The sequence below is a fragment of the Protomyctophum parallelum genome, assembly GCF_964188405.1.
Source record: "Protomyctophum parallelum genome assembly, chromosome: 9".
Taxonomy (NCBI): domain Eukaryota; kingdom Metazoa; phylum Chordata; class Actinopteri; order Myctophiformes; family Myctophidae; genus Protomyctophum; species Protomyctophum parallelum.
In genome coordinates this window covers 13,084,042-13,104,849 of record NC_139706.1, presented here as the reverse complement: position 1 = coordinate 13,104,849, position 20,808 = coordinate 13,084,042, and the positions used below count along the sequence as shown (strand labels likewise).

Here is a 20,808-nt window from a genome sequence, read left to right as displayed (position 1 = left end):
GCATGCGATACATGCAGACATTTTCTACCGTGTGGAGTCACTTGATAACAAAAACAAATGCTTGTGCCTGTGTGCATTCAATTAATTGTTTTTGTCAATGCACAATACATTTTTAGGCCAAGCATTAACTACAGTAACTTGCTTAAAGTGTTACTCCTGAAGATCGTCGGTTTTGTTGGACTTGGCGACACCGTTTGTGACTGACGTTCACATCGAGTGCATTTTTTCATAATACAGATCACAGAGTTCCATTTAAACGGACGCGTGTATTATTTATGATTGATTGCTACACCCACAAACAAGCCAGGATGCTTAAACCAGGAGTGTTTTATTCAGACGATAAACCAAAAAAAAAAAGGCAACATCTTTTGGAGCTCATCTTCCTCTTCAAAAAATATACAATGTTTTTTTTGTATTGGTCATTTAAAAATAAACACACCTTATACAATGTATTCGGGGTTTTTTTTGTTGACCAAAAGGGAGTGTTTGGCAGAAGCCTCAGCTTATAATGCCAGCCCTATATTTCAAAATAGCTATAAAAGTATGAAAATACTTTCCCTTCTTTCACTCAACTGTGCATTCATGCATGGAGAGTGCATATACCGAACACCGAACGGCGTTTTGCTACTAAAGCACAGAACATGACATTTATGGAAGGTGATCACTTCTCTGACCGGATCCTCTTGTTATACTTTAGCTATTGAAAAATAGCAGATCTACAAGGCTACAAGCTCATAGCGCGCCACCGAGTGGCGCGCTATGAACTCGTAGGTCTGCTATTTTTTGCAACAGAACAATTTTTGCAACAGAACATGACATTTATGGAAGGTGATATCACGTCTCTGGTCTCTCACCCGGATCCTCTTGGCGCGGCGCATGTCCTGAGACGTGAGGTGGCACTGGGGGTCCGCTTGGGGGTCCTCCTTCACCAGGACGGGCAGGTGGTCCGCCGCGGGGAGCGGGGACCCCACGGGGACGGGCCCCCCCTCCTCCTCCGCCGTGGGGCCCGCCAGGGGCTCATGCCCCCCCCCCTCCTCCTCCGTCTCGGACACCAGGTCTCCCTCCTCGCCGGGCTCCACCGTCACCACGTTCAGACCGTTCAGCGACGATGCCTCCAGTCGCTCCTCCAGGGGCTGCTTGACGGTCAGGCCCCCCAGCATCTCCTGAGAAATAGAGATGAACGTTTGTACTGTTTGTACTGTACCCGAGGCTACGCCTCGGGTCTGCCTACGCCCCCAGCCAGTGTAAAATACCTGGTAACCTGAGACCTCTCGTGGCTTATTGCTTTTCTAAAACGGTTAAAAACATATAGCAATATTAACCTAATAAAACTTCACAACTTCACAAAAGTAGCTACGCTTTGCGCCACCAGAGCAAGCCACATCACTTCCTTGTTTTGCTCGGCTATTTTCAATAGCTGAAAGTATGCTTAAAACACCAAAAGGCGTTAAAGAGAGACAGAAGTGTAGACAGACGTGTAGAAGAGTGAGGGGGAAGGTCCTCTGTGATCACAGAAACCCATCACTGCAGCTCTAACCTGCTACCGTTACGGTTATTGATCTTAAATAATGTCGGTGATGTGCAGTGAAATGAAAAGGTGTCCCACAGTACCGGTGTCTTGTCTCCGCCGTTGTCCGGCGGTGGATCCAGGCGGGTGAATTTGGGCGGGCGGCCCGGTCTCCTCCCGGTGCCAAAGCGCTTCCTGCCTCGTCCTCGGCCCCGGCCCCTGGATCTGTAACAGATATACAAAAGGAGGATTGGAGGTTAGATCATTTTGACATGGCTCCCATCTTTCGATACCGACTCCCGTAACCTCAACAGCGTTCCACCGTTCCAGTGCAAGCACTGTTTCGCTTCCTATTTTTGAGAAATCGTGAAAATGTGGCGCAAATCTATATATAGATGATATATATTCTTTCAGAGCGAACGTTTTTAACTCAAATCTTTGCTTCTGAGGGGTTCCTGGAATAACATATTTTCAGGGGGGGGGGGGGGGGTCGGTGGCCAATTACATATAACTTTTGGGGTCCTTGACATGAAATATTGAGCACCACTGATACAGATACAGAAAACTATCAGAATTTAGAAGACATTTTATTAATTTCGACGTCAGGCCTAAATGGGTTAAAGTAAAGGGCCTTGACACCAGCTCTCTGTTTCCTAAACAATTAGCGCAACGAAAATGATGATGTTTTTTTTTATAAAATGCTTGTGTTCTTTCTTCTGCACAGACATTTGTGCCACAGTATCTTGCTACCCCTTTTGGTGTTTTAACTAAGCATTATGTTATACTTTAGCTATTGAAAAATAGCAGATCTACAAGCTCATAGCGCGCCACCGAGTGGCGCGCTACGAGCTTGGAGATCTGCTATTTTTTTTAAATCGTGAAAATGCGCCACAAATCTTTGAATATATATTCTTTCAGAATACTTTTTTTTTTTTTTTTGGGTTAAACGTTACCTGGTGACGGAGGCGAGCTTCTCGTCGTGCATGTTGAGGTGCTGCTGTAGCTGCTCAGAGCTCACGAAGCGACGGTTGCACTCGTAACACGGCCAGTTCTTCTCCTGCTCTCGCAAGACTGAGGGAGAAGAACACCAGAGGCAGTGACTTAAAGGAGCATTCAGTGATTTGGTCCGCCCCGGTAACAACACATGCGCACGCTCTACAGTGGGGGGGGGGGGGGGGAAGTACAACAGACCAACAGCAGGTGCACCAAGGCCCACCCCCACTCGATCATGATTGGAGGAAAGGCCCCTCTCATCCTGATTGGATGAAGGCTTTGCCACCCAAAGCCCAAACCGAAACTAGGGGTTTTTTTTACCCCAGGGGCTCACTGGGGACAGGTAGGAACTCCTTATATGGTCAGCACCCTTTATAGTAAGGAGGATTATCCAAAAAATAAGAAAGAAATAAGTGATATTTGAATTAAGTGAAATCACTGAATATACCTTTAACTTGTGATCTGCAAGCTTACACAGCGTTGCATCGTGAAACATTGTTAGCTTGTAGATCAGCTACCTATATTGTATATTTGTGATATTTGTGAGATATTTGTGATATTGGTGACTTCGGTACGGATCAACTGCTCCAAGGAATGCTTTCTCACCTTTCCTCTCCTCCTCGGTGACATCGTGAATCTTCTGATTGACGAACTCGGCAAAAGACGCTGCGTACCACACCTGCAGGATGAAAGCTACTGTAAGTTATCAATGACAGCTACTGTAAGTTATCAATGACAGCTACTGTAAGTTATCAATGACAGCTACTGTAAGTTATCAATGACAGCTACAGCTACTGTAAGTTATCAATGACAGCTACTGTAAGTTATCAATGACAGCTACAGCTACTGTAAGTTATCAATGACAGCTACTGTAAGTTATCAATGACAGCTACAGCTACTGTAAGTTATCAATGACAGCTACTGTAAGTTATCAATGACAGCTACTGTAAGTTATCAATGACAGCTACTGTAAGTTATCAATGACAGCAACTGTAAGTTATCAATGACAGCAACTGTAAGTTATCAATGACAGCTACTGTAAGTTATCAATGACAGCAACTGTAAGTTATCAATGACAGCAACTGTAAGTTATCAATGACAGCTACTGTAAGTTATCAATGACAGCTACCGTAAGTTATCAATGACAGCAACTGTAAGTTATCAATGACAGCTACTGTAAGTTATCAATGACAGCGGCTTGAGGGTCCGTGGTTATGAATTCTGCTCCGCTGACTAATATAGACAGATTTGCTTTTCTCCCGCGCATACATGAGATAATATCACAATGCAAGACGCAATGCAGATTAGGGCTTCGGCTACCCATCATGTATTTAGCGATTCACTCAATTACTTTTTTGATTCATTAAATAATATTTCGTTTTTTTATTGTATAAATCAACAAATCACTTAAGCCGCATTTTATACTTTGTCACACAACAGTTTTGAGAAAATGTATGAAAATTGCACTTCTGCAATGCAATGCCTTGTGAGATTGTAGATTGTTGACCTATTATAATGACATATTCAAAAGAGAACTATTATTAATGGAATAGTTGGATTAACAGTTGCATCCCTAATCCCTACAGTATATACCGTACATAAAGGTGGAAATTCAAACTATGTTCAGGACGGGCCAATCATTTTTTGCATATATTAACGCCAGGTGTCAATTGAGACATAAGCCAAAATGGCGTCCTACCTTGAGCTCCTGTTTTGGCTGGATGTTCTTAATGGTGGTGTAGAAGATTTCCGATCCGTACTGGTAGGCCACCAGGTTCTGCTCCAGGTGGTTCTGGGCGGGCCTGACAAACATCATCCAGTTACAGCTGTCCTCATCCGACAGGTCCAACCACATGTCATCAGACTTCTCTCCCTCCTTGCTTCCATCCAGCGTCCACAGCTAAAAGTAATGGAGCATATTAAACACTTAAACCTACTTTTTTTTCGTTTTTTAACTTAGTTTTTATTTTCCAAACAACAAAACACATCTACACTATTCAGTTTTGTACAGCCCTTTTCCCCCATGTTTTTCAAATAGCTCTGCCTTGGTCCTCAGATTATAAGTATTTTTTTCCATGAGATATATTTCTTTAATAATTTCCATCCAGTGTCTGTTTTCAACCATCTCCTCGTGATGGCTTTTTTTTTTTAGACGCTATTGACAACATTCTGAACAGGAATAAGTCTCACTTAAACCTATTTAGTTAATTGGAGTTTCCTGCTAGCAATGTTAAACATCTCAATAGAGGTGAAATTATTCAGTGATTGACCATAACATTTCAAGATGTCTGTTTGGGTTCAGAATAGATAACGTGTGTTGAGCATTTAACAACTTAATGCCATATATCAACTGAATAATTAGACAAATACTCAAAAGGACTTGTTCCATCTTGTATTTTTAAACTTTCTAAACCACAATCAAGTGACAAAGTTTGATAAATGTCGTCTAAACTCTAGACAACCTTTTTTTAGACAATTACAACAATTGACGTTACAACAATTGTAATGTTTCGCTTCATCCCATGTTGGGCGGGAACCCCATTTGGTGTTAGCATTATGTTATGCTTTAGCTATAAAAAAAAATAGCAGATCTACAAGCTCATAGCGCTACGAGCTTGTAGGTCTGCTATTATAGAAAAATCGAAGAACGACTGACACATAGAAACATAGCTTTTTCAGAAAACTGTCAGGATTTAGGATTCGATCACTCTCTGCTGATTTCTGATCGTCTGCACCTGTGTTAAATTGACGCACACACGTACACACACACACACTCCTCTCTCTCTCCAACTAATTAGTCTCATGTTGCACAGCTGCGTTTAGATTCTCCCGGCACTGGAGCTGCCTAGGCCATAGAAAGCATAGGTGGACCCACCAGGCTATGGGAGAGAGCCCTTACTTTGAGGTGAATGTAGTGGCTCTTCAGGTCACTCTGGCCGACCGGAGGCCCCTCGACGGGGCCAAACTGCGTGCGCTTGGGGATGCGCCTCTTGGAGAACACGCCGCCCAGGAAGCGGTCGACGTAGAGGACCAGGGGCAGGCTGGCCCGGGCCTTGGACATGACCGGGCGGTTGGGGATGGGGTGCAGCGGGCCGTGCTGTGGGCACACGGAGGCGTTGGCGCTGTTGCACTCCTCGCACCCTGGAGAGAGAGAGAGAGAGAGACAGACAGAGAGACAGAGAGAGAGACAGAGAGAGAGAGAGAGAGAGAGAGAGAGAGACAGACAGAGAGGTTAACGTTCAGCAGTTATCAAATTAAAGAAATGTCTGTTTGAAAATGACAGTTTTCTGAAAAAGCTATGTTTCTATGTCAGTCGTTCTTAGATTTTTCTAAAATAGCAGACATACAAGCTCGTAGCGTGCCACATGCTATTTTTCAATAGCTAAAGCATAACTTAATGCTAACACCAAAAGGGGTTCCCGCCCAAAATGGGTTAAAGCAGCACTATGTATGCTTTTTTAATCCAATCTCTATGGTAGAGTATGTTAATACAATATTATACTTTGGGGCGGTTGTATTTTGTCTCCCTTCTATGGAGACATTTAGATCATGTATCTAGGTGAGACATGACCTTTGACACGATCCTGTTGTTGCTGGATTGACGTGAAGTTTGACCTGAAGGTCAGGATTACATCTATCCCTGAGCGAGTAGGTAGGTTATTAGCTCAACGCTAAAACATTTTAGCACTTGCACAGGAGACCTGGTTCAAATCCGGTCGTAGAAGAGCAAAGTTTCATATTGCAGCTAAGCCCTAGAATAGCTGTGATATCATTTGAGCCAGTAACGTGCGCACTTCCGTTCGGCAAGTCATGCCGAACATGTGAAGCGCCGCCTACACCCCGTGCTTCGCGGTCGCGATACGTCACCGACCCTACGCGTGCGTTTTCAACCCAGCTCCGTGGTTTCCCCTTCTGTGATGCGCTGGCCCGAGAATATACCACGGACAGCGGACACGCGATATTCACGGAAACACAACACAACAACACGGAACAACAACACAACCTTCCCAGCAAGAAAAACACAGGGTCAGTGGGAAAAGACAGTGTGTGTGTGTGTGTCTCACTCAAATCACACTGCGACACACATTTGTTGCACTAGGCGCAGGGTCGAGCTTCTATTAAATACATTTCATGTATTTATTTTCATATACTCATTCCAGAGTCCAGGCATGACTCAAGAATGAATTGCTGTGACTTGGGCCAGCTTTTGTCATGGTACACACAATTGGACAGTAGGGAACAGGATAAGTGCCAGGGACGTAATCCCGTATCTAATCCAACTATGCACTGAGTGCCAGGGACGTAATCCCCGTAATAAAAAATAAAATAAAAATTACATTTTTTTTTTTTTTTTAACGCCCTCTCTTTTTTTATAATGGGAGAATTGGCACTCAGAGCCTAAACTGGTGACCACCAGGTGGCACTGAAGGAGATAAATCGCCGTTAAGAAATTCTTCAATTAAACTTAACTACGGTAATCAAAAATTCCGCGGTTATTTCATTGGGCGGTTTTCTGTGAATGTAATGCTGTCTGTGTGTGTACGACGTGGCCGAGGGACCCACATGTGGGTGTAATATCGGGAGGCATCATATGATCCGACGGAGCATTGCTCCGCTCCGAGGTGCGCTGGGGGTCGGGAGAGGGTTGCAGTTAGGTTTAGGTGTCTGCCCCGGGGGAGGTTAGGGTTAGGGTGAGGGAGGAGGTAGGTTGTCGTTCGGACCAATGCTCCGTCGGATGAAAGTACTGCGCTCGTAATATCACATCCATTCTAGCCTGGGCTATTAAGCTTGTCTGTTCCCTAATATATCGCTTTTTTCCCCTCTTCCTGTTATGCACTGGCTGGTGCTTTACAATTCACCCGGCAGCTGGACAAAATCAAATCTCATGTTCAGAGAATAATACTCAAGTGGCCTCAACTCACACAGCTGGTGAGGGGTGAAGGACTGCGGTCGGCTGGGTTCCCAGTCATCCAGCTCGGCCTCAGAGTCATCCTCCTCTTCCTCCTCCTCCTCCTCCTCGGAGTCCTCGGTGGAGTCCGTGGCCCCCAGGGGACTGGTGGAGGGGTCCCCTAGACCGGCCATGGACGCGAGAGAGTTGGACGCAGACAGCTGCTCCTGTGTGCATTTAACGACATGACGTTTACATGAGTTGTCGTTCGGTAGTTTTTTAGTTACCAGTGGTTCTCAAAGTGGTGTCCCGGGAACCCTGGTTCCAGGGGGTCCCCAATCAAATGTTTTATTAATGCATCAAATCGGTATCATTTGGGGCTCATTAACCCATTCTGACCTGAGATCAGATTAAAAAAAATGTCTTCTTCATCCTGACAGTTTATATGAAAAAGCTATGTTTCCATGTCAGTCGTTCTTCGATTTTTCAAAAATAGCAGACCTACAAGCTCTATGAGCTTGTAGATCTGCTATTTTTCAATAGCTAAAGCATAACATGATGCTAACACCAAAATGGGTTAATATGAAAAGGTTTGAGAACCACCGTTTTAGACGGTACATTGGGCAGTAATAAATAATATGAACTTTCTATAGATGGCTGTAGTTTAGGTACTATATCATTACAAGTAAGACGCGCAAACGCGGGAAGCGAACGCTGTGTGTGTGTGTGTGTGTGTGTGTGTGTGTGTGTGTGTGTGCTACAGCTGCGCCCTCTGGTGGCGAGCAGGTGGTGTCACAGCGGGACAGACACACAGACACACAGACATGATCTGCAGGGTCTCATAGTTAGTGCTCATTGCGTTCGCAACAATAACAACAGGCAGAAGATATTTCGGTACTGTCATTCTAATCTAAACCTATGATTGAACCCATTTAGACCTGAGGCTGATTCTAACGCCTTATAAAACGCCTTAAAGGTTTCTGAAAACCTTGAAAATTCTTATTCCAAAACGAATATACATAGGTGTGTGTGTGTGTGTGTGTGTGTGTGTGTGTGTTGCTACATGTATATCAAAAACTACTGAGACACAGAGGTGGCTCCCGGATCCAAAGGTACTGTATAGAGCGCATGCATAAAGTCAATGGCAAATCGAGTGGCAAAGTGAGTTTAACATTGTTTAACGTTGTTTAATGCAATCCGACATCTCTGTTTGTGTTTGGTTGCATGGGCTGTCAATTCAGGCCAGAAAGCAGTTTTTTGACACTCACTGGGCGTTCATGCAGAACTTCCGGGTTTGATGATGATGTCACGACGCGCATACCCTCTATAACAATGCACCACATCTAAATGGATATTTTATGAACCATTATGGTTTTTATGGAAGATGCTTCTGAAGCCATTCATAATACTCTTTATCCCATTTTGGGGCGGGAACCCCTTTTGGTGATTTAAACCTTATGTTACAATTTAGCTATTGAAAAATAGCAGACCTACAAGCTCATAGCACGCCACTCTACGAGCTTGTAGATCTGCTATTTTTGAAAAATCGTGAAAATGCGGCACGAATATTTTCTTTCAGAAGACTAAATGGGTTAATCTTGTATAAAAGAACTGAGATCAGTGGTGGTGGCGACTAAGAACTTGAATCCACCTGAGACACTGGCTCCAGGATGGCCTGTGGGCTCTCTGCTACGTTGCTGAGAACATGCAAGTTGGCAGCGTTCATGTTCTGTCCACTGGGCAGCAGAACCGTGACCTGGAAATAAGAGATATATAGAGTAGAGATGTCGCGGTGTTAGAATTTCCCCACCGTTTTCACCGTGCTTCTCAACACCGGTTAAACCGGTAACACCGAATCCAACCACTAGGTGTCCTAATAGACCTGCCTCGCATTGATCCAGAAAGCTTAGAAACAGAAACTACAACAGGGCTTGCACTTCCAAAGTAATTATTTATGTCAAGGCTTTAGGCAGTATAGGCAGGCACGGTCAAAAAATGCAACTAGAAGATAAGCAATCCAGCTGAACTCTTTTCATCATTTTATTTTCCTCATATGATACGAGTCATATCACCGAGACCAACAACGCACGTGTTTCAGGCAGCTCACATAGCCTTCATCAGCATTGATCAAGACGCAGGAAATCATTACAGGATGAATTGAGAGCGCACCGTTGCTACAGGTTATTGTGAGTAAATAAAGCACTAAAACATTGTGGAAGAATAAGCTCACCGTACTGTAAATCCAATGCACTAGTCTGAATGCAGCTAAGACCTGTCACCAAAGCGAAAGTGAAATCTGACACCATGCTGGTGTGTTCAGACAGCTCTGCTCTGCCTGCTGCAGATCACTTCTGTTCTCTTCATAATAATAATAATACAACCTGTTATCTGACTAAAGTATTGATAACCTGCTTATAAGCACACGGGTGCCACACGAAAATGAACTGAAGTGGGTTTTATAGGGTACACGAGAAAATAAATAGTCTAGTATTAAAAAAACAAAACAACGGTGCTATCGGTGTGCAAGTAATGTACTCGGTGGCGTGCCCGCCCACCTGTAACACCGGTATCACTGGACACCGTGACATCTCTAATATAGAGATATGTAGTTCTGATGAAGCGATATGACAGTAACAGCAATATGCTATTTTATCTTTGACAAATTCAGGTCGTCCGACTCCGACTGAAAACATCTCGACACAAGAGGGAAAACATACCTGTTGTGTCGTTCCATCCTGTTGGATGTAAGCGACCTGGGGCTGGTCAGCGAATACACTCTGCAAAGCAACAGATTCAATACAACATGAAAGGCAGATCTACGGAGGGTTCAAATGCACATTAACCCATTTTGGGCGCGAACCCCTTTTGGGTGTTAGCATTATGTTATGCTTTAGCTATTGAAAAATCACACCAGTGTGAACCAAGTGGTGCAACTACCGTCTATTGGTTCTCTGTATCGTTCCAATTTGTATCGTTCCAATTTCTTCTCTGTATCGTTTGCGTCCAGCAGGTGGCAGCCATGTCACATACTTCTCTCGTTCCAATTTCACAAATGCGCACACCACTCGTGCTCACACAGGTACACACATCACAAACAGGTACACAGGTACACGGACATTGCTGGATGTAGAAGTGGTTGCACCACTTAAAAATAGCAGATCTACAAGCTCATAGCGCACCACCGAGTGGCACGCTATGAGCTTGTAGGTCTGCTATTTTTGAAAAATCGAAAACTGTCGAAGATGTAGAAGACATTTTTAGAATCTGAAAATGGGTTAAGACTTTTGTTTCCTATTCTAATGACTAATGACACAAGGATACTTCGCAACAACATTTGTAACCAACATGAAAATAATGTGGGAATCGAACACATGCTGTGTGTGTTCCTAGTTCAGAGTCTGACATCATGGAACGCCATATTTTGGGCACCTCCATATTTGGGTATAAGCTTTACCTTGACCTCCATATTAGGCCATATTAGGTAGCTCTCTGCATAAAAGCACAGACCACATGTTTCTTAGAGCAGCCATTTCATTCGTCGGTGATTCGTCCAATCAAAAAGCCGCATTAAGACGCTTAAGCAGCCATTCTCATTTGTCGGGAGATTCATCCAATCAAAAAGCCGTGTCAAAAGGTAAACCAGTCATTTTCATTCGTTGGTGTGATTCGTCCAATCGGAAAGCCGTGCCACGGAGGTAACCAATCGGGGCATCACACAGATGGACAGGCACACCTCCTCGACCGACGCGTCCTACATGGGCATTGGTCAATACATGGCCCCTCCCTCCGCTCACTACGATGACGATGGCGCGGAGAGACTTAACAATAAAGAGAACCTAAGGGAGCAGGACATCTTCCTCCCCATCGCCAACATCGCCCGCATCATGAACAACGCCATACCAGAGACTATAAAAACCTCCAAAGACTCCAAGGTCTGCATCCAGGAGTGCGTGAGCGAATTCATCAGCTTCGTCACGTCCGAGGCGGCCGAACGCTGTCTTCAAGAACGGAGAAAGACCACGAGCGGAGACGACATCCTGTGGGCCCTGTCCCAGCTGGGCTTCGACGCGTACGTGGACCCGCTCAGGCTGTACCTGGGGAAGTTCAGAGAGGCCGCGGCGGCGGAGAAGAAGGAGGCCACGACGAGGTCCGTGGTGGGAGGAGAGAGCCTCGTGGAGGAGCTGCCGGCGGGACTCATTGCGGCAGATGGCGGCGGCCAGCAGCAGAATGTGATGGTCTACTCCACTTCTCCGTATCAACATGTTCCCGCGGTTCAGCAGATTCAGTTCTCACGACAGGACGTTTCTTCTCCCGTCGTCTCGAGTGCAGAAGCGGTGGCTGCACATGATGATGATGTTGGTGATATCCATGGACCGGGCAGTCACAGACAGACAGGGAACCATACAGGGTAATGGTAGCAATTAACCCATTCTGACCTGAGATCAGATTCTAAAAAATGTCTGTTTGAAAATGACAGTTTTCTTGAAAAAGCTATGTTTCTATGTCAGTCGTTCTTTGATTTTTTTCAAAAATAGCAGACCTACAAGCTTGCAGATCTGCTATTTTTAAATAGCTAAAGCATAACGTAATGCTAGCACCAAAAATGAGTTCATGTACAGTCAACTCACTATATGTTCATCAGAAGAGTGTGGTGTGTGGCGGAAGGTACCAAATGGTTTCTGAACAAAACCGTCTGGAAAAACACGAGGCTTTATTTTATATCTATATATATATATGTCTCAATGAACTTTATAATTATTTTTTCATCATCATCGACCCAATGATGACTGTGCCAGGCTGCCAGCATGATCCCTTGGGACGGAGAAAGCTGTTGATGTGCCTGCTGCCATTGCCAAAGATGAGCCAACACATGAATAACTAGATAAAGTGCCCCTCAGGGGGGCAGGTCTCCACCAGGGCAGGTCAGGTTGTGGCCTCCTGGTGGCGCTATAATAGGCCAATGTGAAAAGGGTGCCATTTCTTCTCGCGCCTTGGATGGCAATTGGATGATTTGAGGCATTTTGTTCCAAAAATGTGTTTTGCAAAAATCCACCTGTTGGTGGCGCTATAACAGGCCAATGTGAAAAGGGTGGGATATATTCCTCAGCCTAGTAGGAAGGTCTGTGAAAGATTTCACGTAAATTGCACGCTGCGTTCATGATTTGAGGCTTTTTGTTCAAAACGGGCCAATCCTGCAAACTCTGAAAGCCAATGTTAGCCAATTAGGATGGAATATGAAATATCGGACAGATCCGGCTTGAACACATGACTATAGAGAGAGTGTGTAACAATTTGCGGTATTTTTGGACAAAATCTGGAGGAGTAATATGAAACAAAATGTTTTTCAAAAGTCTGCCTCCTGGTGGCGCTATAACAGGCCCTTCTGGAAATGTTGGGGCATAGGTTCATCGTTGGCATCGACCGGGTTAACAGTGCCAGAGATTAGCTGTAGACGGACGGACGGACACAGCGCAAAACATACTCTCTCCCCATGCCTTCGGCCTGGTGGAGACAATAAACAATCTCTATGTTGTGATGTCTATTAGGGTCTACAGCCTCTGAGCCTCAGTAATGAACCAGTGAAATTATGGTATTTTATGGGGGGGGCTGCAGTACAGAGTACACCGTTCTAACGGACCTGAAGTGGGGCCACTGGTCTCAAGTTGTCTCAAATTTGTAGTCCCCGACTCCCCGTGTGTCTCTATAGAGATCTGATTTGGCAGAGTTGTGGGGAATCCTTTTTGTTTTGATCAAGTCTGCCGTTTGTGAAGTCAATCACTTGATTGATGCTTGATGGCTATAAGCCTTGACTCATATTTTGTACGTTGTGAAATATAACTCAGTGGCTGTGGTCCTGGAGCAGGTCATTCTTTTCTAATGTTTTTTTTTGGTTGTATGAAGTTGGCCATTTTTAAAGTTACATTTTTGAATTTGTAAATCAAACTTTTTCTTTTCTTTTACCGAAACAAAGGATGGAATAATACACACCAAATAAGACTAAGTGTGGCTCTGAGGGAGATAGTTTTGCCTATATAACACAATTCGTTGCTACAAACGGAATCATGCAAAGAGAAGAAAAATAGATAAAATAGAACATCGCTCCGATATCCATCCATATTTAGGCAAGACCGACGACATCATTCGTATGATGTCAGAGATACACATGCTGTTACTGGACCCTGTCTTGGTTTGTTTGGGGGGGGACAGTATGGCTTCCATCGTAGTAGGAGATCCATTGATCCTCTCAGTCTTTTTTCCGCAGTGCTAAGTTACCTATACCTGCCACAATGTCCTCTGCCATTAGCTCTGACTGGCTGTATGTATGTATTTGTATATTGTCTTCATCTGTGCACTGTACGTCTTATGTATCTTGTTTGTATGTTACGGTTACGGGTCCCCCTCTAAAATGAGATGCTGCAATAAAAATCTGAAATCTGACAGACTTCGGTGTCTGTTCCCCGCCCTTACTCTAAGGCACAGAAAGCCTCACCGTAATACTATAGCGGGCTCGCACAAAAGAAGTAAAGAGAAGGGGACGTCACGGGATGTGAAAGATGCTAAACAGGACAAACTCTAGTTCTCCCCTGCCTACTCGTAGACTGTGCATGGTGGCACCATTGAGGGAACGAGACAGCGTAACAAGCAGTACATTCGAGAGTTGATCTGTGTGCACTTTTTTATGTCAACATGTTTTCATCATTTGGGCTTGATAATAATCTTATTAACCCATTCTGGACACCCTTTTGGTGTTTTAACTAAGCATTATGTTATACTTTAGCCATTGAAAAATAGCAGATCTACAAGCTCATAGCACACCACCGGGTGGCGCGCTACGAGCTTGTAGGTCTGCTATTTTTTGAAATATCGTGAAAATGAGGCACAAATCTTTGAAAATATATTCTTTCAGAACACTTTTTTGTCTTATTTCGACACCAGGCCTAAGTCCAACATAATTATTGTTGCTATTAAAACCAGGACAATTACATTTCCACTCCTGGCCAAACCGGGGTCACCCTTCACATGCATCTCTCACCTGTGAGCCATCTGCTGGGTGGATGTAGACCAGCGTGTGTTCAGCCGCCTCCACCGAGGTGTAGGAGTTCCCGTCTGCGGTGTAGACCACCTGCTGCTGTCCCCCTCCTCGGTCCTGCTGCTCTCCTCCGCTGTACACGATCTGGGCCACGGTGCCTCCCTCAAAGTGGACCTGTGTGATGCATATTATGTACAACGCTCTCATTTTAAGACCCGATTAAGCCATTCTGACCTGAGATCAGATTCTAAAAATGTCTTCTACATCCTGACAGTTTTCCATTCTGACCTGAGATCAGATTCTAAAAATGTCTTCTACATCCCAACAGTTTTCTGAAAAAGCTATGTCAGTCGTTCTTCGATTTTTCAAAAAATAGCAGACCTACAAGCTCTGCTATTTTTTATTCATAGCGCACCACTCTGTGGCGCGCTATGTAGATGTAGATCTGCTATTTTTCAATAGCTAAATTATAACATAATGTTTAAAACACCAAAAGGTCTCACACTTTTAAGATTTGTTCAGAAATGTTCAAAAACAGCAGATGTACGGGCTTGCAGCACAAAGTGAGCCTGATCTGCTATTTTTGAATAGCCAACCGAAAAATCTAAAAGGACACAGATGCTTTCCTGGTTTTAACAGATGGAGGGCCCTATTTGGCCCTATTTTGTCTTAACTTTTTTTGCGAACATATTCGTACCCGCCCTTTACACCATATATGAAGCGGCTAGGCCGAAAATCAGCTGTGAACATGATCCGGTTGCTAAGCAATGCCTCCATCACCTCCAGCACCAGGCTCTTTGCACACGCCCCCATATACTTCTGTTCAAAGCAGGATTTTCAAAGCCTTATAACTCTGGAAATATGAGCGCTGTACCTTAGAGTATATATTACAAGTAAGACACGCAAACGCGGGAAGCGAACGTAGTCTACTGTGTGTGTGTGTGTGTGGTTGTTTGTGTGTGTGTGTGTGTGTGTGTGTGTGTGTGTGTGTGTGTGTGTGTGTGTGTGTGTGTGTGTGTGTGTGTGTGAAGCGCATAAGGCGATTTCACTCCTTCTGGGTAGGAACAGAGTGCATTCTGGGATGGATTAGGCCAAATCGTGAACGTGCTGGCCGTTGACTATCATTGCACGCGTTCAGCGTTTACGTGTCATTGCCCCATAACGTGAACGTGTGCAATGATAGTCAACGGACCAGCGCTGGCTCGAGCTGCAATACCACATTCGGCCACTATGTCCATTTCTCCTCGGGTTTCTTCCGGGTGCCGTCTCTATTTATATACTCTAGTCTAAGGAAGCGCTGTCCATGGTAATCGCCATCCATCCAATGTCTGGAGGCATGGCCGATGCTATTTGGTTGTTTTGAGTTGCCAAATAGCATTGGCCACGCCTCCAGGTCTTAAGTTAAGTCATAAGATCGGGTACTTAAAATAGGGCCATTTATTAATGGGTTTAATCAGAAAGTCAGAAACCCTGAAATCCAACTCATTCCTGTCCTAGGGCTAATTCCTTGGGCAAGCAGAGCGTGCAAGTACTGTAATGTATGTACAGTATGTACGTATGTAGGGGTAAGAATTAACTTTTCTATATATGAATTGCACGTCATCATACATACTGGGGCTCTTTTTTAAATGTTTGTCCATGTTTTGTTTTGAAAATTGAAATTTGATGTAAACGCTGACATGCTGTGTAAGAAGGGCCAGCAACGTCTTTTCTGCCTAAGGAAATTAGCCAGATTTAATGTCGACAGAGACCTGATGAAACTGTTTTACAGTGCCTATGTACACTCTGTTATCTCCTTCTCTATCATCTATTGGTATGGTAACCTCGCCATTAAAGATAAGAATTCTCTTAGAAGTATTGTGAAAACTGCCTCCAAAATGGCATCCAGTTGGAGAGCCTCGATCCTTTCTACAATAATAGACAGCTGCTCATGAAGGCCAGGGCCATTCGGCAGGATAATGCCCACCCACTCGAGTCAGAGTACAGGCTGTTGCCATCGGGCCGTCGTCTGGGTGCCCCCGTTGTCAAAAACAACAGATATAAGCACTCCTTTGTCCCTGCCTCGATTTGTGCAGTCAACGCTGCCAGTAACATGTAATGTGGTGATGATATGTTGAAAGAAGCACTTTATGCCGGCACTTTATATCCTAGCATTTTTTCTGAATGTAGCCTTTCTTTTTTCTATACCTGCACTAGATGTGCCCAGACCTCTGTTTATGCTATGGTGTCTCATGTCAGTTGTTGTCCTGTATTGTTTGTATGTTTTAAACCACTACTCTTGCTGTAAACTTAATTGCCCTTCTGGGACATTAATAAAGACCTTGAACCTTGAACACACACACACACACACCCACCCCCCCTACCTGTGTGGCGTTTCCTGATTCATCATTAGGTGTTTGACTCCACACAGGAGAGGATTCGTGCTTGGTATCCATGGCAGCACAGCACCAGGTGTGCGACTTTGTCACCTGTCACGCCACTCCTGAAAGGGACAGATCCATCATTAACTGGACTTAGTCATACACACTTTCATGTAGGGAGCAAATTATCTTGGTGTTTGAATACAATGAATCATGCAGTCAGCAATACAAAAACACTGGAGGAAAAAAAAAAGATTTACTCCTATCATACATCCTCTGTAACCAAAGTACAATATGGGCAATTTTTAGCATATATGATGCAGCAATGAAAACGGTGATTGTAAGAAGTAATGAGTGATTTTACAGCAATAATAACACAAAGCAAGCTCGCTGGGAATATGGATTATTGGTATCTGTGTTTTTAAGGAATGTGCCTAACATATAATAATGTAGTACGGTATGCATGTACAAAAATCATGGTCCATCCATTATATTATGAAACACTTAAACATGAGTGTCTCACTATTCATAAGATCAAACTGCTTTGTGGAAAACTCGGCTTCTGCTTTGGTAAGACATTTCAAATGGCATCCTTTGGTACATTCAGTTGACATAGGGGGGTATTAATATGAACTGGATTCAGTGATATATAAAGTAACTAGTAAGTACTAGTAGTACAGCACAAGTAGGCCTACTGTGTACAATTTTGAGGTATTTAAAAGAAAAACTTTCTTCAGTATTTTTACTATAGGAAACTATTGTACTTTTACTCCACTACAATTACAGTATATGAAAATCTACAAGCTATATTTCAGATCTACGGTACAAGCTCACAATAGGTCGCAATGTGACACATTGTGAGCTTGTAGAACTTGCACAATTTACTTTGGGTGCTTGTATTAGGCTATAGCCTATTTTGATGCCTATACTTTTGTACTTATTCTGTACATTTTGAATACAGGACTTCTACTTGTAGCAGAGTATATCTACATTGTTTTGAAGTGTTTATCCTTTTACTCGAGTAAAATATTTGAGTAGCCTACTTCTTCTATCACTGCTGTGCAGTTGCAACTGCATTCAGTCAGTGATACACGTGCACCTGGAGAGAACATGATGCAGGACTTTATTAAGTGGATGCAGTGATGCATATCGTGTTATACATGTGCACCTGGAGAGTAGAGTTCATGACGCAGGCATAATGATAATGGACTGTATTCTGTCAGTGTCATTGATTGTCCCCGAGAGCAATCATGACACGATGCAGTGCGATGCAATGCATTGGATTCAGTGATACATTATTGTGTGCGCACCACACAGACTATAGCCTATACATGATGATGCAGAACATTATCGACTGGCTCCAGTGATACATGATTTGTGCACATTGGGGTTCAGCAGCCTGTCACGGTGTGTGTGACTGTGTGTGTGTGTGACGTACATGCACCTTCGGGCAGCATTATCTACTACTGGATTAGTGACACATAATGATGCAGGGTGCAAGCTCAATGTATTTATTTTTTTAGAGCTCTTGACGTGACGATGTGTTCTTTTTCGGAAAGCGACATGAATGCGATTATGCGACAGCAAGCCAGCCCAGTTCTCAAAAGAAGAACGGGGGTAGTAGCAGAGAACGGCGGCCCATGTATGCGCTCGACCGCGCCGCCGGAGGGTGGGTCCACTCCAAACGCGGTCCAAAACGCAACCGTACATGTCTACAACACGCACAATAAGGCGTCCCAGCAGCGTCAATGGGCTCCAAATGTCACGCCGCTATAATCAGTAATAAATCCCATATAACGCAACCCCCCTATTTTTGACCCCACAGGTTCTCGGTCCCAAAACCGGACCATACCACAAAAACATCACCAGGCATCTACTGCGCCGCAACGCCGGAGTTACCGCCGTATAACTGCGATGTACGGCCGGCCGTCGCGGTGAAACGTGACACAGTCGGGCCCACGGCTCGACTCAATTTACGAGATTTGACAAAATGCGTTTTTTGGGGGGGCCGGGGGCCCGAATCTTTTTGTTTGTAACGCACCCGTCCCCCCGCTCGGTTCTAGTTGAGCCCAGCCTTCCAACAAGGAAGAACAGGCTCCATTTTGTTGGGTGGGACTAAACAACAACGACCGCTTTTATCCGCGCGATACCGCAACGCCGTCCCACGCATCCCGTTCATATCGAACTAAATCGTTTGTTAATAATTTATTGAGTAAATTTAAGTGGCATAATCGTTGGTTTTGTGAAGGTTTTGTGAAAACGTCCAAGTTGTTCTTACCTCTCAGAATGGTAGCTGCAGAGATGGCCGCATTGCATATATTAACATATTCTGCCCGGCAACCCGCCGAGACGTGCCTCCTGATTGGCTGAATATTTTATCCGAGCCACAAAACGACAACACGTTCTATATTTCTATTTAACCGTTTATGCCCGGTTTTATGATACGATGGTTAATGCGAGGCAAAAACAAAAATAGGTGATCTACAAGCCCACAACTCTCGCATCATGACCCGTTGTGAGTTTGTAGATCTGCTCATTTCGAAGGAAAAAATAAAATGGTATATTTGTCAAGTTCAAGTGTAAATCTTTGCCATAGGTTGTGATAAAACAAATAGGCCTACATTTATTTATATTAATTGTATTATTTGGTAGTAATGTCTGAGTGTCACATTTAACTAAATGATGTACACCAGCGACATCATTTTTCTCTTTCTTGTGGTTCTGCTGCGTTACATTATTTTACATGTTAAAGTGGAAGTGTAGGCTACTGCTCAGTTCATAATATTGAGTTATGCAGCCTGCTTGAATTTTCAGGCTCCAGTTCATAATTTATGGGTGGACAGATTCGATGATGGATGATATAACAGCAATATTGTACGTTTCAGTGCATGCATGCCTGTCGCTGTCTCTTATTAACCAATAGGGGGAGCTCATCTTCTTTGGGATGACTACCAGCAGTCATCTGGTCTTTACTTTACCTGGCTGCATAAACGTTGTGGCAGAAACACATTGCCCTCTCACTGTATTTGGGTGTTTTCACTTGTTTGTTTTGGTAGAAAACACCCAAAATACAGTGAGAGGGCTGCGTGTTTATCACCTAGGTCCTAGGCTACTACAGTCTACTATGCAGCTGATGACTGCTGCATGGTAATGGAGAGAAATGATGGGTAAATAATACATAGTTGGTGCACCCATAGCTCTGGTCCATATCTTTACTGCTTCTATGATTCTGCCCTGCAGGGCAGTAAGGCTATGGACCAGAGCACTATACTAGTGCACCCATTCAGTACTATGCATTTAAGTAAATATTCATTCAAAGCCGTCTGAAAGGGTGTTGTTAATCAGTTGGTATTTTTTCTTTCTTCTGGGTTTTGTTGATTGTTGTTAAACTAGGTTAGAACTATAAACCAGTGATTCTCAAGGTAGGGTCCAGTGCCTGGATGATGTTTGTGATCTAGCCCAAACATTTAGATTCTATATGTTTGGGCTATTTGTGATCATGAGTTGATACTGATTGTATTACAGTTTTTTAGTTTTAGTTTAGTTTAGTTTTTTCACTTTCTCCCCCCTTTAATATTTCCTTGTTTCTTTGGTTGTCTTGATTTGTGTTGTTTTCTTGTGTGTCGCTGTCAATTTATTTCAGAATTTGTAATAAAATTCAACAGAACGTTAAAAAGGGTCCTTGAGTGTTTCAATGGGGTCCCAACCAAAATGATGAACAGTTTAACCCTATTTTATACTTTATGCATGACAGCATATCACGGGGGTCAGGGGATCTTAGTATAATCTGATCGACATTAGGAATTGACTTTAAAGACACATTCTTTCTGTTTTAAGATCCCCTGACCCACAGGTTTGAGTCCTGATCCCAACAGCCTGATTGTCTCCCTGTTCCAACGTACCTGCTCTCTGCCTTACTTTACTTGCACTGCCTTTAATTTATATTTTTTTTTAAACAACAGGACATCCATGGTCTGTTGTCACATCAGACATGGCATTGTAGTTTTTGAGTGGTGCAACCACTCCCTTA

General features: G+C 43.8%; 2 protein-coding genes across 2 annotated transcripts in view; one reads left to right on the top strand and one right to left on the bottom strand.

Moving 5' to 3' along the window:
- prdm10 (PR domain containing 10) overlaps window positions 1-19,088 on the bottom strand; it is a 38,382-nt gene extending 19,294 nt beyond the window's left edge. The window contains exons 1-12 of the mRNA XM_083773106.1: window positions 19,057-19,088; window positions 16,782-16,900; window positions 14,422-14,592; window positions 10,106-10,165; window positions 9,040-9,144; window positions 7,423-7,615; window positions 5,400-5,641; window positions 4,200-4,400; window positions 3,107-3,179; window positions 2,461-2,578; window positions 1,612-1,732; window positions 855-1,163 (exon numbers count right to left, since the gene is read on the bottom strand). Of these exons, the coding sequence (XP_083629232.1) occupies window positions 855-1,163; window positions 1,612-1,732; window positions 2,461-2,578; window positions 3,107-3,179; window positions 4,200-4,400; window positions 5,400-5,641; window positions 7,423-7,615; window positions 9,040-9,144; window positions 10,106-10,165; window positions 14,422-14,592; window positions 16,782-16,853 (1,665 nt within the window). The 5' untranslated portion in view covers window positions 16,854-16,900; window positions 19,057-19,088. The remainder of the gene's footprint in view (window positions 1-854; window positions 1,164-1,611; window positions 1,733-2,460; window positions 2,579-3,106; window positions 3,180-4,199; window positions 4,401-5,399; window positions 5,642-7,422; window positions 7,616-9,039; window positions 9,145-10,105; window positions 10,166-14,421; window positions 14,593-16,781; window positions 16,901-19,056) is intronic.
- LOC310863906 (nuclear transcription factor Y subunit beta-like) lies at window positions 11,222-11,800 on the top strand (the record flags this gene model as incomplete). Its single annotated transcript, XM_083772434.1, has 1 exon — window positions 11,222-11,800. The coding sequence occupies exon 1, from the start codon at window positions 11,273-11,275 to the stop codon at window positions 11,798-11,800; it is 528 nt and encodes a 175-aa protein (XP_083628560.1). The 5' UTR covers window positions 11,222-11,272.
- Window positions 19,089-20,808: the final 1,720 nt, after the last annotated feature.